The sequence below is a fragment of the Glandiceps talaboti genome, chromosome 2 (assembly GCF_964340395.1).
Source record: "Glandiceps talaboti chromosome 2, keGlaTala1.1, whole genome shotgun sequence".
NCBI classification, from domain to species: Eukaryota; Metazoa; Hemichordata; class Enteropneusta; family Spengelidae; genus Glandiceps; species Glandiceps talaboti.
In genome coordinates this window covers 26,342,605-26,356,737 of record NC_135550.1, presented here as the reverse complement: position 1 = coordinate 26,356,737, position 14,133 = coordinate 26,342,605, and the positions used below count along the sequence as shown (strand labels likewise).

Sequence of the window (14,133 nt, the reverse complement as noted above, 5' to 3'; positions counted from 1 at the left end):
CAGACAGACAGACAGACAGACGCTGAAAACAGGTTTGTGTGATGACGTGATTGACAAAAATCACAAAGGAAGTCCAGAGACTGAATTGTGGTAAAAAGTCATTTACTTTATTTAACAAGAATCTTGATATAATACGAAATATTTGATATGGGAGGAATATAAGCATGGTGAATAAAAGACAATGGCAGGACCTAGAAAAGAATCTACAGGTACATATACTATCATGGTACTACATAAAAACAGCATAATTATCTCAGTCTGTCGTAGATGAAGATTATCTGGTATTCTCAAACAAAGACACCATACCTCTGAGTATTCTAACACTACATGTGATGTCTTATCATTGTTTTCATTGGCTACTACTATTACTCCTACTTTGCATATATAAGTATACTATAGAATATTTCATAATTTCACTGCAATCTGATTTCTCACCTACCAAAGCCTCTCTCTACATTGCCAAAATACATCTACAGTGCTTTCCAAATGTTTAAATTTACATACATACATACATCCATCTTTTTAAAAAATAATGTATAACAGGTGATTAGAGTAGAATTTGTAACTGCACCATCACAGGGGTTGACTACTACTTTTACTAAAATGCTGACCCTCTGTTAGTCATACCTGGCTGACCTTTGACAACTTATTCTTTTGGCCTATCATCGCGTAGATCCAAAACTTTAATATTTCAGCATGTATGATACACTAAACAAAGTACACGTACATTAAAACATGTAGTTCACAAATCTAATAGAATTAACTTGTAAATGCTGACATTTTTGGACTCTGCACTTCAATAGTCATAATAACGTTGTACACACTCTTGAGAGTCGATGTAAACCAACAACCAATACTGGTCATAGAATACTTTTTTTTCTCAAATTATGCCACAGTAGTTGTAAGTTTTATTGTACATTAAAATATTTTGTTCTCAACAGTGAAATAACTGTTGTAAAAGATACCACATATGTTGTCATGCAGTGGTGTGATAAGGCAAACACTGATAGTGACTTTGTAAAATGACAGCATTATAGTCAGAAAACAGAGGCCAAGATAGGTCAGCTGATTAGTCAGTGATGAAACTATATCATAACAACACATAGACAAACTACTTTAAACTCTAGTTTATTTTACATCAATAATATGCCTTGTCATTGAAGTCAAAATTCATGTAAATACTGATTATTTTTGTTAATCTTAAAATTGGCATTAGTCCATGTCCAATCAAAATTCACGTCTTTTTCTGTAATTTCGCCCTTAAACTTACAGTAATTTGATAAAACAATTACTTAATCAAATTTTCTGAGCATAAAGTTTTCTAAAAAAAAAAAATATTTAAAACTTATTTTGAGATTTCTTTAAAAGATTAACTCCTAAAAGGGTAGAAATCTTCCAAATCTATACTTGTAGCTTTGCTCAGCACATATATATTGATAACAAGTAAAAGCAATCATAAAGTTTTCCTACCTACCCAATAAACCATAACTCCTCCCTCCCCGTAGTATACCATACTGTTTATATTATAGTAATGGCAGGTACATGCACAGTAAACCAGCGACAATTGTTCAAAAGTCAAAATAAAACTGATATCAACAAATCTTTGTAAACCAACCTTCCCTTGATTAAAAGCATGATCCTATTATTTTCTGTGGTTGGCTACTCTCTATTTGATTTGAAAATTAGCAATAGGTGTAATACAAATTTGACAAGAAATTTGGGCAAATAACATGAAAATGTGTGATATATGGCTTTATAGGTTACTAACAAATTTCAAAATGGTCTAGATAGAAATCACTGTATTCTCTCTAAAAATATGGAAGTGGTAAGTACCGATGTGTTTGGATTGGAAGCATAGCACCATCAAAATTCATAAATTTGGCTTTTTCTAAACATTTTGTACTTTATATGTCTAGAAGTGAAGAATCAATCCACTCTATCTGGAAATGAATACCAAAACAATTCACTCTATCTTTGAATTTGTTGGTATAATCTGTGCCATTTTGAGCTGTGGCAGAAGACATCGCCATTTTCATCAGGGAAATGATTATAGGAGTTGATAGATTTAGGTAATAATTTGCCATATCACACATCGATATCTAGCTAGTGTTTTTAGACCATTCAGAAACATGATTCTAATTCTGTGTGCTGCATATAATATTATCTATAACATAATGTATGAATTTAGGAAAATACTGGCTGGAATTCACAACTTTTAAACGTCATGAAGCTACAAATATAATCTATGATTAAAAAGGAATTACAAAACAAAGATTTGTTGTCATCTAGGAGAAATGAAACATTACAACATGTAATGAGACTGTTGAATGTCACAAATAACATGTAAGGAGACTGTTGAATGCCATAACATTACAACATATATGGACTATTGAATGCCATAACATTACAACATGTAATGAGACTGTTGAAGGAACATTTCAACATATATGGACTGTTGAATGCCATAACATCACAACATGTAAGGAGATTGTTGAATGCCATAACATCACAACATGACATGTAAGGAGAAATTAAATGCCATAACATTACAACATGTAACGAGACTGTTGAATGCCATAACATCACAACATGTAAGGAGACTGTTGAATGCCATAACATCACAACATGTAAGGAGACTGTTAAATGTCCCTCAATCCAGATTCCACCCCTTCCAATGCCCAAAACTCCAACCCAATCCCTGAAATATCCCCTAAGCGAAGTCAGCAGGTCCCTTTCTTTTAGTCCCCCTCCCCCTTATGTTCGTGCCTCAATAAAATAAGGCAACATGTTAATCCTGTAACTATTAAGTTGTACAGAGACTGAAATGTGGTGAAAATATCCTCTTGCATGAAATTTTACACCATGTTTGTATTCTGCTGCTATAAACATTGTAATAAAGTCTGAACTGGTAGGACACAAACAAGTCAGCTGGTATGATACAAACTAATCTGCAGACTGACCACAAATACTCTACAGCAATGGCCACCACCATCATCACCAATATGTATGTATTCCTTTAATTTGAAACTCTGTTTACATATCAGATACTGTTAGCATGATACAACCAACATCAAAGTTGTGTGGACAGTATGTAGTCTGTGCAACATTATTATGTATACACCGAACCAACAGGCTATTTTTGGGGGTTGAAAACATCACTCTCAGTAAGAGTCTGTGTGCCTATTCACATGAGTGTAACTGCAACTTACGATGTTATACAAAAGTGATAAATGAATCAAGGTTACCAGACTTAACATTTTCAATACCAGAAATAGTTGGTGTAATATCCCAGACAACAAACACAATGGATGAAACATTATTCAAATCACAGTCTCCATCAAATAAACTATGCATGTGAGTGTTACATTGTAACATTGTCTGTACCAAATAAACAATGTCTGTGAGTGTTACATTGTAACATTCTGTCTGTACCAAATACACCATGCATGTGAGTGTTACATTGTAACATTCTGTCTATACCAAATACACCATGAATGTGGGTGTTACATTGTAACATTCTGTCTGTACCCAATACAACTATCATTGACACATGCCTACTTTTTAAATGACACTTCCACTCAGCTGCCCAGTCAAAGAGAAAAAATGACAACAGGTTCAATAATAATGATGTTGCGTCCACTGTACATTCCACACAACTTTGATCTTGGTTGTAAATAACTAAATTTGATTAACACTATGTTATGAAATGTATTTCACTGACCTTGTGACACTCTAAATGACGTACTCCTTTTCTTGTACAATTACAAAATTTCACCAACCATACAAAAATAACACTTCTAACGTTAGTTCAAAGGTTAGCACCATGTGTGCTGCTTCAACACAATACACTATACACTATTGAATGCCAAATTTGGAGCAGTCTCTATATAGCAAAATATTACAACTCTTTCTAAAATGGCCAGCATTTTGATTGGTAACTAATTTTTTGCCACAACCATTCATATATTGAGCATTACTTTGGTTTACACACAGATCAAACATTACATGACACAAGAATGACACATTTTGGATTATTTCAAGAGAAAATTTTTCAACTGATTTTTGAATGTGTTTGTGTGAAACCAATAAGTAACTATGACAATGGTTACTAAGATTTCAAAAGTGAAGCTAGTAATTATGACAATGGTTAATAAGACTTTACAGTGAAGTTTGGTCACTATGACAACAGTTACTATGACTTCACACAAATACAGTAAAAAGTGCAAACTATTGATTTTTATATAAATGAATGTCTCTCTTTGCTGTTTGTGTAGGCTCTTCATCATAATGACATGCTAATTTGCATATAATAAATGAAGACAGACACAGCTCAGGAAGTCATCTGTCTTACTTGCAGAAGCTGGGTGACAAGTATACTTATTAAAATCATTCTAAATGTGAGTACTTCTTTAGAAATGAATTCTTATTGTTGACAGAGCTAAATGTGTATAAAATAGCTGGAAGAATGTTTGAGGGGGAGGGAGCTGAAATGTAGAGGAAGGTGTTCTCTCTAGGTTGTAGTTATAACTGCTTACATACTCTGACATGCATTGGGTGGTTTAAATTTTAAAAGACTGCTAAATATTGTTTTACTTCCTTGCATAAATACATATGTATCAGTTGTTAACTGGTTACCATAGCAACTTAAGTACATTGTGTAATTACAAAGTCTGTTTAATTAACTACAATGTTTCCATCCGACTAGTATTATTTTCATCAACTCTGAGTAAAAGTCATAGCGGCCATAGTAATATAATGTATGTACATTACTTTGTAAAACTCCAACTATGATCATTAGTAAATCACTGATAGTTCCTGTTTTTTTGTTTTTTTACAAGGTTTATATGTGACGGTATACAGCAGCATCAAATGTTATATCACATCTAACCACTTGTAAAACAATACTCTTGTCCAGTTTGGTGGGTTGAAAGCTACAAGTCTGTGTCTGACCTTTGACCTTTGACCTACCACTCTCACAACATGTGAAATCATATATATATTGGTCATAGCTATGAACTAGAATATATAAATTGTTTGCTGGTTCCCTTCAAACTTCCATCTATGGTAAATACTAATTGGTATTATGGAAAAAAATAACAGGCATGAGCTCACCCTTTGGAGTGACATAAAGTATTCTGTTATTGGTCCAAACATCTTGCTTTTTTAAGTTATAAATTGGGCCTGTCAAATCAACATGCATGTTACGTTTCTACCTGCTTAATAAGTTGCGTAACCACTCTTTCATAAAAACTTTCTTTTTGGCAAATACATTATGAATGAAAATTATTTTCTAATTCTTGACAAAAATGATAAAAAGTGGACTTTCATAAAAAAACACTATTTAACTCTAAAATAATTAATTCTGATTCATTAAGTTGATGACTTGTTTCTTCCTCTCACTAAATACTTCAGTGTTATTTCCATGATTGTATACATCAAAAAAATAAAATCCTGTCCTGAACTGAAAACTGGTAATTAAAAGAAATAATAGCATCTCATTATAATTGGCATGACAGGGCATATTCCACCAAAACACTAGTAAATGAAGCTAAATGCGATATACGATTGTATCTACAAACAAACAAACAAACAAACTGAGTATAATCTACATACACACACACACACATGCAAATGGGTTTACAGATGGCTGTTTGCACAGTCCATATCGAGGTGTCAACACGACTAGACAGCTTGGTGATCCAGCACTTGCTGACAAATCAATCCACATATGTTTGGAATGCACAACACAAAAGTCTGTATGCTTCATCATGGAATATATGTGTGGTGGTCTGGTGTAACAAAGCGTTTGTTTTTAGGTGGTGGGACATCATGTAGTGATCGATACCAATGGAAGCATAATGATGTTCATGGTACACACTCTTTGTCTTCATTTTAGAGTTGTAGACTGTGTGTCAAATCATGCATACACACTTCTATCTTCGACTTAACTCAAGTCTTATTGCTGTAAAGTCAAAAGAGTGAACAATTTATGAAAATATGTACATCACATTATCACTGTGTGTGTTACATTGCAAGTCAACATACCGGTACATGAACTTGAAGTGATTTTGAAATCTTCACAGTCAATAAGATAAGAGCATAATGATATACTTTCTTGGTTTACATTGCTAGTCTATGAAGAAGTCTATGACAAAAGTAAATAAGCAACAGAAATTTCCAAATTTTAAGTAATTTGGTATCTTGCAGACTAAAGCTTGATAACTTCAAGTAAGCTAAGTGGTACTTGCAGACTAATTAAAAGGCAGGATAAATTCAAGTAAACAAAGAGTATACCTAGCAGACTAGATGATTGATAATATCAAATAAGCTAAGTGGTATATTAAAGGTTTGATAATTTCAAGCAAACGAAGTGGTACCTTGCAGACTGATGGCTTGATAATTTCAAGTAACCTAAGTGGTAGCTTGTATACTTAAGGATTGATAATATCAAATAAACTAAGTAGCATCTTGCAGGCTGGAGGAATGATAATTTCAAATAAGCTAAGTGGTACCTTGCATACTAAATGTTGACAATTTCAAGTAAACTAAGTGGCAAGGATAATACTGATCTTCGATATTTTTTTTTTTTTATCTTTGTGTGTTTATTAGCGTTTTGGTACACAATTTACACACAGAAAAAGTGGACAACACATGAAAAGAAAAGACAATGACATAGACTGGGAAATGGAAAAGGGTTACATCTCAATAGAATACATCCAATGTTGAAGACTGACCTTCAATGATATCTTCTTTAGCTTTGGAAATTTCTTTCCTCATTTCCGTCAATATTTCTTGTTTAAGTTTTTCCATATCAGAGTCAACAGGGACACCATTCTGTGAAGATATTGAGCCTCCTCTTGCTCTAAAAACAGGAAAGAATAAACATTGTTATTATTCAGTGTTGTTGCTATAGCTGTACCATAATCCACAATGAAATCTTTCATCAACTGTAAACATTTTCAGGGGTCACAGGACAGAGGTCACAAGACAATAAAGTGCACAAGGAAGGAGTTTTCAAAATAAATTAACTTGATAACCAAAAACTTCTGGACACATGATAACATCCATTTTAGTACAAATTCATTGCAGATGTTGTTTATATAGAACTGATACAAAGTATTTCCTTGTCCATGAACTGAAGTAGTGTTGTACTGAGAACAATCTGATACTGGTGTTATTTTATGAGTTGGACCAGCTATGTTGGGTTGGTGGCAGTTCCTGGTGGCCATGATGGGGTTGCCAAACTAAACTGGCTTGATAGGGGTTGATGTTGGGTTGGTGGCATTTCCTGTTGGCCATGATGGGGTGCCAAACTAGACTGGCTTGATTGGGGTTGATGTTGGGTTGGTGGCAGTTCCTGGGGGCCAAGATGGGGTGCCAAACTAGACTGGCTTGATAGGGGTTGATGTTGTCTGAAAACAGTTTAAACACTGATATGATGTCATCTTGCACATTTGCTAAATTAAAACTAAAACAAAAGTGAATGACTTGCAGAGATCAATACTGAATTTACCTTCCAAGTTTGGGTGAACCTGGAGCTGCAGTTACTGTTGTTGTCTGGTTACCATTTGTTGTACTTCTACCAGTAAATTTAGCTGGTGATGCTTTGTTATCTCTTTCCCATGGCCGCCTGGTATCTAGAGTTAAATTAAACATGATCCAGTGATTACATTGTGAATGTATTAGTCTACTTGTGGTGAAATCAACACATAGAAGAAGACCTAGGTTTCCTAATATTATCCAGAATGATCCAATGATTACCTAAATACACTATTTTTGTAAGACTGAGCACTTTTCAACCCTAGGGGGAGCCAGTTCTATAAAATAAATTATCTCCTAATTACTGTCGAAATCAACAAAATATTGTTTTTCCTTATTACTGTCACATCATTGTTGTACAATAAAATACTACATCAATTTGTGAAACTATACATTTTAGAAAGAAATGTAAAGAATATATTGTCAACACTTTGTAAGAAAAATTGTAGGACATTAGACGATATTGGTACCAAAATCCTTGATGGTCATAGAAAAGCTGTATAGATGATAATAATATGATTTCACCATACTGTTATGGTACACATATTTACCTGCACTACTTTTGTTGTGAACGGGAGACGCCCTACCACTACCAGAGGGACTGTCCTGAAAACAGAAGAGACACATTGTTAGATATTTGATAGTATTAAACTGTCATTACAAAGTCAAATAGAGTCTGTGAGAAATGTCATAGCTACAGGGAAATCCTATCCTCTATCAACTCAGTATTACATACAGGAAAATTTCTCACACAGCCATTTCATTAAAAAGTGACATGTCAGTAAATGTGGAACTCCTATAGATGGTTTAGAACTCCTGGAGGGATCACACAACTTTGACCCTCTTTCATAACAAAGCAGCTATTGTTCTATTGCAAGGATCTTGGACTTATCATTTTTGAGTTTTAATAATGTGACATTGTCAGGTCGCCCAAAGTTTTGAAATGTACACATGCAACGTCACAACTTGATACTGTACTACATGTATATTTAATGACGTATATAGCTATATATTTACGGCAGATGTTGCCAGTTAGACTTCACAACTGAAACTATTGTACAGTTTCAAACACTAAATAATTTTAGGATTTGACCTGAATCAGCTTTTCTATGCAATCATGAAGTGTTAGACTTGAGTGTACAGACTTGTTTGACTTACTGATGTAGCCTCAGCGGCTGCCCTTCGCCTTGCAAGTCTTGCTGCCATCTCTCCCATCATATCACCCATACCAGCTAATGGATTACCACCACCACCACCACTAGAACGTCCAGGATCATCTCGGTTTTCTGTTGTGTGACATACGTCTCCTGATTGCTCAGCAGGCTGAAAACAATTTGTATACATTGCTCATCATTTACCTGACAACAAGAGTTAGTAAAACGGAGTCAATGGTGGCTGACGTGAAAATTTTTGGAGCATGAGCGATGACAACATTTACTAACTCACAGTGTATGTGTTTAATACATCATATGAACGTAGCAAAGGAAATACTGAAATAAACAATCACAAGTTTCTAAACAAAACACTTCAGGAACTTGCAGATTAAACTCAATTGCATCATTTCGAAACTGTACAACATCCTTGTCACAGGGACATGTGGATCAAACTCAACTTTCATCATTTTGAAACTACCACATCCTTGTCACATGGATATGTGGATTAAAGTCAACCTTCAGCATTTTTCAATTACACTATATCCTTGTCATAGGGACTTGTAAATTAAATGCGGTATCATGTTATATCTATGAAACTGATAAGAAGTCAATCATTCAAAATATCTTACTTTTGCTGTTTTCTTTAGTTTGGCACCAGCTAAAGCACTGGCAAGATCAGTACAGCCGCCACTGCTGCCACCGCCACCACTAGAGGCTGATTGAGTGGGTGGTGGTGGTCCAGGTGGTGGTGGTGGACCTGGTGGTGGTGGTGGTCCTGAACTACCACCAATTGGTGGTAGTGGGGGTGCCTGGGGTATCGATGAAGGCTGACTGACTGCTGGTGGGGGTCCTGGTGGTGCTGGTGGGCCACTGCTTTGCATACCACCTGCTATAAACAAAAACAACAACAATCAACAACTCAGGCAAGTCTATGGTGATGATATCAGTACCTTATCTTTATCAATATGCAAAGAAATGTAATAATAGAAAGTATTACAAACAAATCTGATTGAAGTAATTAGCTTGCTGTTCCTGTCAATTACTGGCAATAATTTGCAATATCTGGAGAAAAGAACTGTGTATGATATGACTTACCTGGGGACATTCCCATACCATCGGAACTTCCGATCGATGTTTTGCGTGTCTCATACCGATACGACGCATTGATATCTTTTGGTGTGGTCTCTTGTCTGTTGGATGGGAAAATCATTGAATAATTGACTCATAGATTTTTTATTCTCCCACATCCTCTTTCTCTCTTGATACACATATTACACATACATATAAAAATGCACACATGCATGCACGTGCACAGACACACTGACACATTCATTTCTCTTTATTTAAAGTCAGACAGATAGACAATTTGCCTAGTTAAGCAGCTGCCCATCCCTATGTATTAGCGTATGTTTGGCAATATAAACAATTTCAAAGATATACAAACATACGCATCAAACATAGTCAAAAGCAGACATTTTCTAAACGAAATCTTTTCACAGCTGACTTTGCACGTTTAGTATTACATATTAACAGTCTTTGGAATGAAAAGGTCAGACAGATTCAAATGCCAAATGCTATTTTCACTCTGGCATTTAGGTATCAAGCTTACTTCCTCAGCTGTAGATTATGGATATCACTAACACTACATGGTACACGTAGCTTAGAATTGTTACCATTAACACAGCTCTGGCTTTAGTAAATTATGGTAATATAATACAGGTACTAGGTAAGACTTGCAAGCAATGGCAAAGTAGTATTTGAAAAAATATCCCTTCAAAATCCGCAGTACGATGGAAAATGCTTACAACAGCACTAGTTGATCTCGTGTCGTCTTTGTATTTGAAAACTTCAATTTGTTCCTAACTCATTGAATCAAAAGCCAAACTGATTTCAAAGTACTAAATTACATTATTATTATTGAACATACCATGTCAGATTTTGAAAAAGGAAATATAAACTAACATCGTTACGCTTTGCAAATTTAAGAAAATACAATTATAAAGAAGGTATGACATGGATACATTATTGTAATACACAACATTTCTAACATTAGTATTATTGTTTGGTGTACAAGTAGTATCAGGGTATTGTCATGCCCCCATTTTAACTCATATCCTGGACTGGCTGTATAGGAACTCTACATGTGTATGTCACTTATGAGAGGATCTAATTCACAAACACCTACACATTTGTGATACTATATGGCACAGTCATACTATCAATAAGTGTCTTATATAGTCTGGAATCCATGTGGGGGTTTGAATTCATTATTTCCTCATCAAATCAAAATTCAAAATCCTAATTCACCTGGATTCTAGGCTATAGCAACACAACAGACGTCTGCTATTTAATTACTTGAATATAAAGTAAAAACTAACATTACAATTTATTTAAGTTTTTTAGTGATTATTTCAAATGACATATTTTGGGGAAAGCTACAATCCAATTACATGTTATTTCAAATATTTGACCTGAATGAGGTGACTAGTAAATCTACTTTAATCATGTCTTTCATCGGTACAATACTGTAACTGTTTGCTACAGAAAACAGAATGTAATGATTCACTGTCTGTGACAATACTGGCTATGTAGGTGAGGTGATATGATATCCAATTAATGCATGACTTGCCACAATGACATGTACTGTCTCATTGTCTGTGACATGAAACGTTGCTAAATGAACACACTATGGTTGAACTTTGAAGAAACATGAAAAAAGGTTTAAGGAAGAACTCAAGGATAATTTTTATCATCAGTTATTGCTGCATACGAAAGCTATACTAGTTTTGCACAAATGAAAAATTCCATTATTTGTAGATGACTATTCTCATATTTTTTCATATTTTTTTACAAACTTGAAAGGAATATATAGAAATTGAGTTGCCTCTTTCACAGTCAAAATTTCATGTATAACTGTATGTTTATTTATTAAGTCAGTACAAAAATACTTCCCTAAAGTGGATTCAATGTCAACAGATATACTATATCATATCCTACTTTACTTCTTTCTTACCGATATCCTGTGATTTCCTCATCTTCAATAGATGGCCCATTGGGTTGTATGTGTATTTGTGTTTGATGTTGTGGCTGTGTATGTGTTGGGGGTTGTTGTTGTTGTAGTAATATTTGTGTCTGAGGTTGAGGTTGTGGCTGTAGTTGTGGTGGTGGTTGTTGATGTTGAACTGGTGGTCCTGATGCTGGTCTTGGAGCTGCAAAATAATAAACAGAAGAATCCAGTAAGTGTCTTGAAATCTAAGGTATTTCTTGTATACCATGATTACATGACATAATATAAATACAAATGTTATAATATGGAATCAAACATTTTCAAATAGTTTCAACTGATTCCCGATAATAGCAGACATAGTACATGTAATACACTTTAGTCATATTGATATACCTAGATATATGTAAGGGCAATGGGTGGCAAAAACAACAATTACCAATTTCTGCATTCTTAACATTTTCAGACTTCTTTCACTTCAGCAATTTTTTACTTGCAAAACTGACTTATGAAATCAAAGGGTATTTTATGTCAAAACTTTGCACGTCTCTATGCCATTTGTTTTCATTCCTTTGTAACTATCATTAACACTTTAAAGGATGACACACTATTTTAAGGGTGTAATAATATAGAGTTACTAGAAACTATAGCATCCAGTTTGTTTTAACCTTGTGAACTCAGTTTATAGCAAAAAATGTGTTGATAAGTACATTGTATTATCCTTTGCGCATATGATTCATATTATTACAGGATTATCATTACTACCTGTCTCTCATGTCTAGTCACAGGGATCCCTATGTCACTGACCTTGGATTACAAAACCCTCTATGTCAGTACTAGTTCTCTCAGCCCAAGGAAGGAAATTAGAAGATGACATGTCAGCATCATGAAGAAACAAGGGAAAATTACAATATCACACCAAGAGTTGACTACCGGTAAAATGGTGAAAAACACAACCTGTAAACATATACTGCCAATGTTGTCGAAGTTTACATAAAGTTTTCCTTTCACTTGGGTAGGTAACAATAATTGACCAATTCATATTTCCAAATTGGTTCCAAAGTTTATCAATCAATATATAATGGCCTTCTTAGCTACTGTGAGAAACTGTCAACTTTGTATGTGATACTGTTACATGTAGATGGACCTGTACCAGAATAGGTATAAACTATAACTCAAACAAGTACATATCAGTATAACATAACCACATACCCTAGTACATCAGATCTACACATGTGGTGTTACCTTTAAAATAGTTTCTCATTTCAATGTGATAGATTTATGGTTATGACATACATTTGTACATCACTGATTCCATCTGTAAATGTACTTTTCCCATTGTAACTGTATACAGCTACCTCATTTTCTAAACAGGTTCAACTTTTAGCCCCAATGGCACATACATGAATACTATTCTAACAGTTGCTGACATTCTATAAACACTTAGTATTGAAAGTACAGTGCAGGTATGCACACATTTCAGTCCAATGCCCTCTTTTTATAAATAGCACATGTGACTTATAATGAGGTAAATAAGTCAAATGATTGGAAAGACCAGCTTCATAGTATGATTTACAGTGGTACATGAGTTTGGGTGCATTGCAAGTATTTTTATTGCAGATACACCATCTCATTTTTGAGACATTGATTAACATTCCATATTGAGATGTGGCATAGCTGAACTTCTGAAGACACGTCTCAGTAATCCCGACTATGTCATGTCCACACTGAGACTTACACAGCTAGCTGAGTTACTATATTGTACTTGTTATTTGTCATGTATTTTGGTCAGACTGTGCACACACACACACAACCACAACACAATCATGATAACATATAATTCAATTGTAAGACTGCTCCATCACTTATCTATGGCAAGATACATGTAGGTTACATGTACATGGCACAACATGTATTTTAATGCTACATACTATTAAAACAACTCTGGATTTAGTCAATGTTAGTTGTTAATATTTTGAATATTTGCCATATGTACTTTTAACTTTAAGATACATTTCCTACATTATGGTGCAGAAGAAACAAATCCAAATGTCAATTTTATCCATTATGGCACCTACACACTTCAACCAACCAACCATCCCCACCCAACACTAACTCCACTATATCTGAATATAACCCCTCCTTTCTATCTACACAAAATCCACCCAATAATCCAAACACTAAATTACCCCTATTCCCTTCAATCTACACACACAGTGATTGTGATAGATATATTATCCATGTCCCTCATCAACTCTGCAGATAGTAATGGTACCAACACTACATCCCTTCCACTAAATATATCGTACTAGCATTTATTACTGTCCTATTCGTAACCCTTGCATACTTCTATCCTGTCCACCTGGCTTACATATATCTTGTAACGCTTACACAGTTATACAAAACCCTGTATAGTACCCTGATAGTGATTCATTT

The 14,133-nt window shown here is 34.5% G+C and overlaps 1 protein-coding gene across 3 annotated transcripts in view; it reads right to left on the bottom strand.

Moving 5' to 3' along the window:
• Positions 1–1,324: 1,324 nt before the first annotated feature.
• Positions 1,325–14,133, bottom strand: part of LOC144446871 (uncharacterized) — a 39,761-nt gene continuing 26,952 nt past the window's right edge. For 2 of the 3 annotated variants that reach the window (XM_078136732.1, XM_078136719.1), the window contains exons 4-11: positions 11,707–11,902; positions 9,789–9,883; positions 9,323–9,582; positions 8,698–8,862; positions 8,091–8,145; positions 7,514–7,637; positions 6,735–6,862; positions 1,325–5,962 (exon numbers count right to left, since the gene is read on the bottom strand). In XM_078136732.1, the coding sequence (XP_077992858.1) occupies positions 5,934–5,962; positions 6,735–6,862; positions 7,514–7,637; positions 8,091–8,145; positions 8,698–8,862; positions 9,323–9,582; positions 9,789–9,883; positions 11,707–11,902 (1,052 nt within the window). In that variant the 3' untranslated portion in view covers positions 1,325–5,933. The remainder of the gene's footprint in view (positions 5,963–6,734; positions 6,863–7,513; positions 7,638–8,090; positions 8,146–8,697; positions 8,863–9,322; positions 9,583–9,788; positions 9,884–11,706; positions 11,903–14,133) is intronic. The other variant, XM_078136725.1, reaches the window with a different exon arrangement.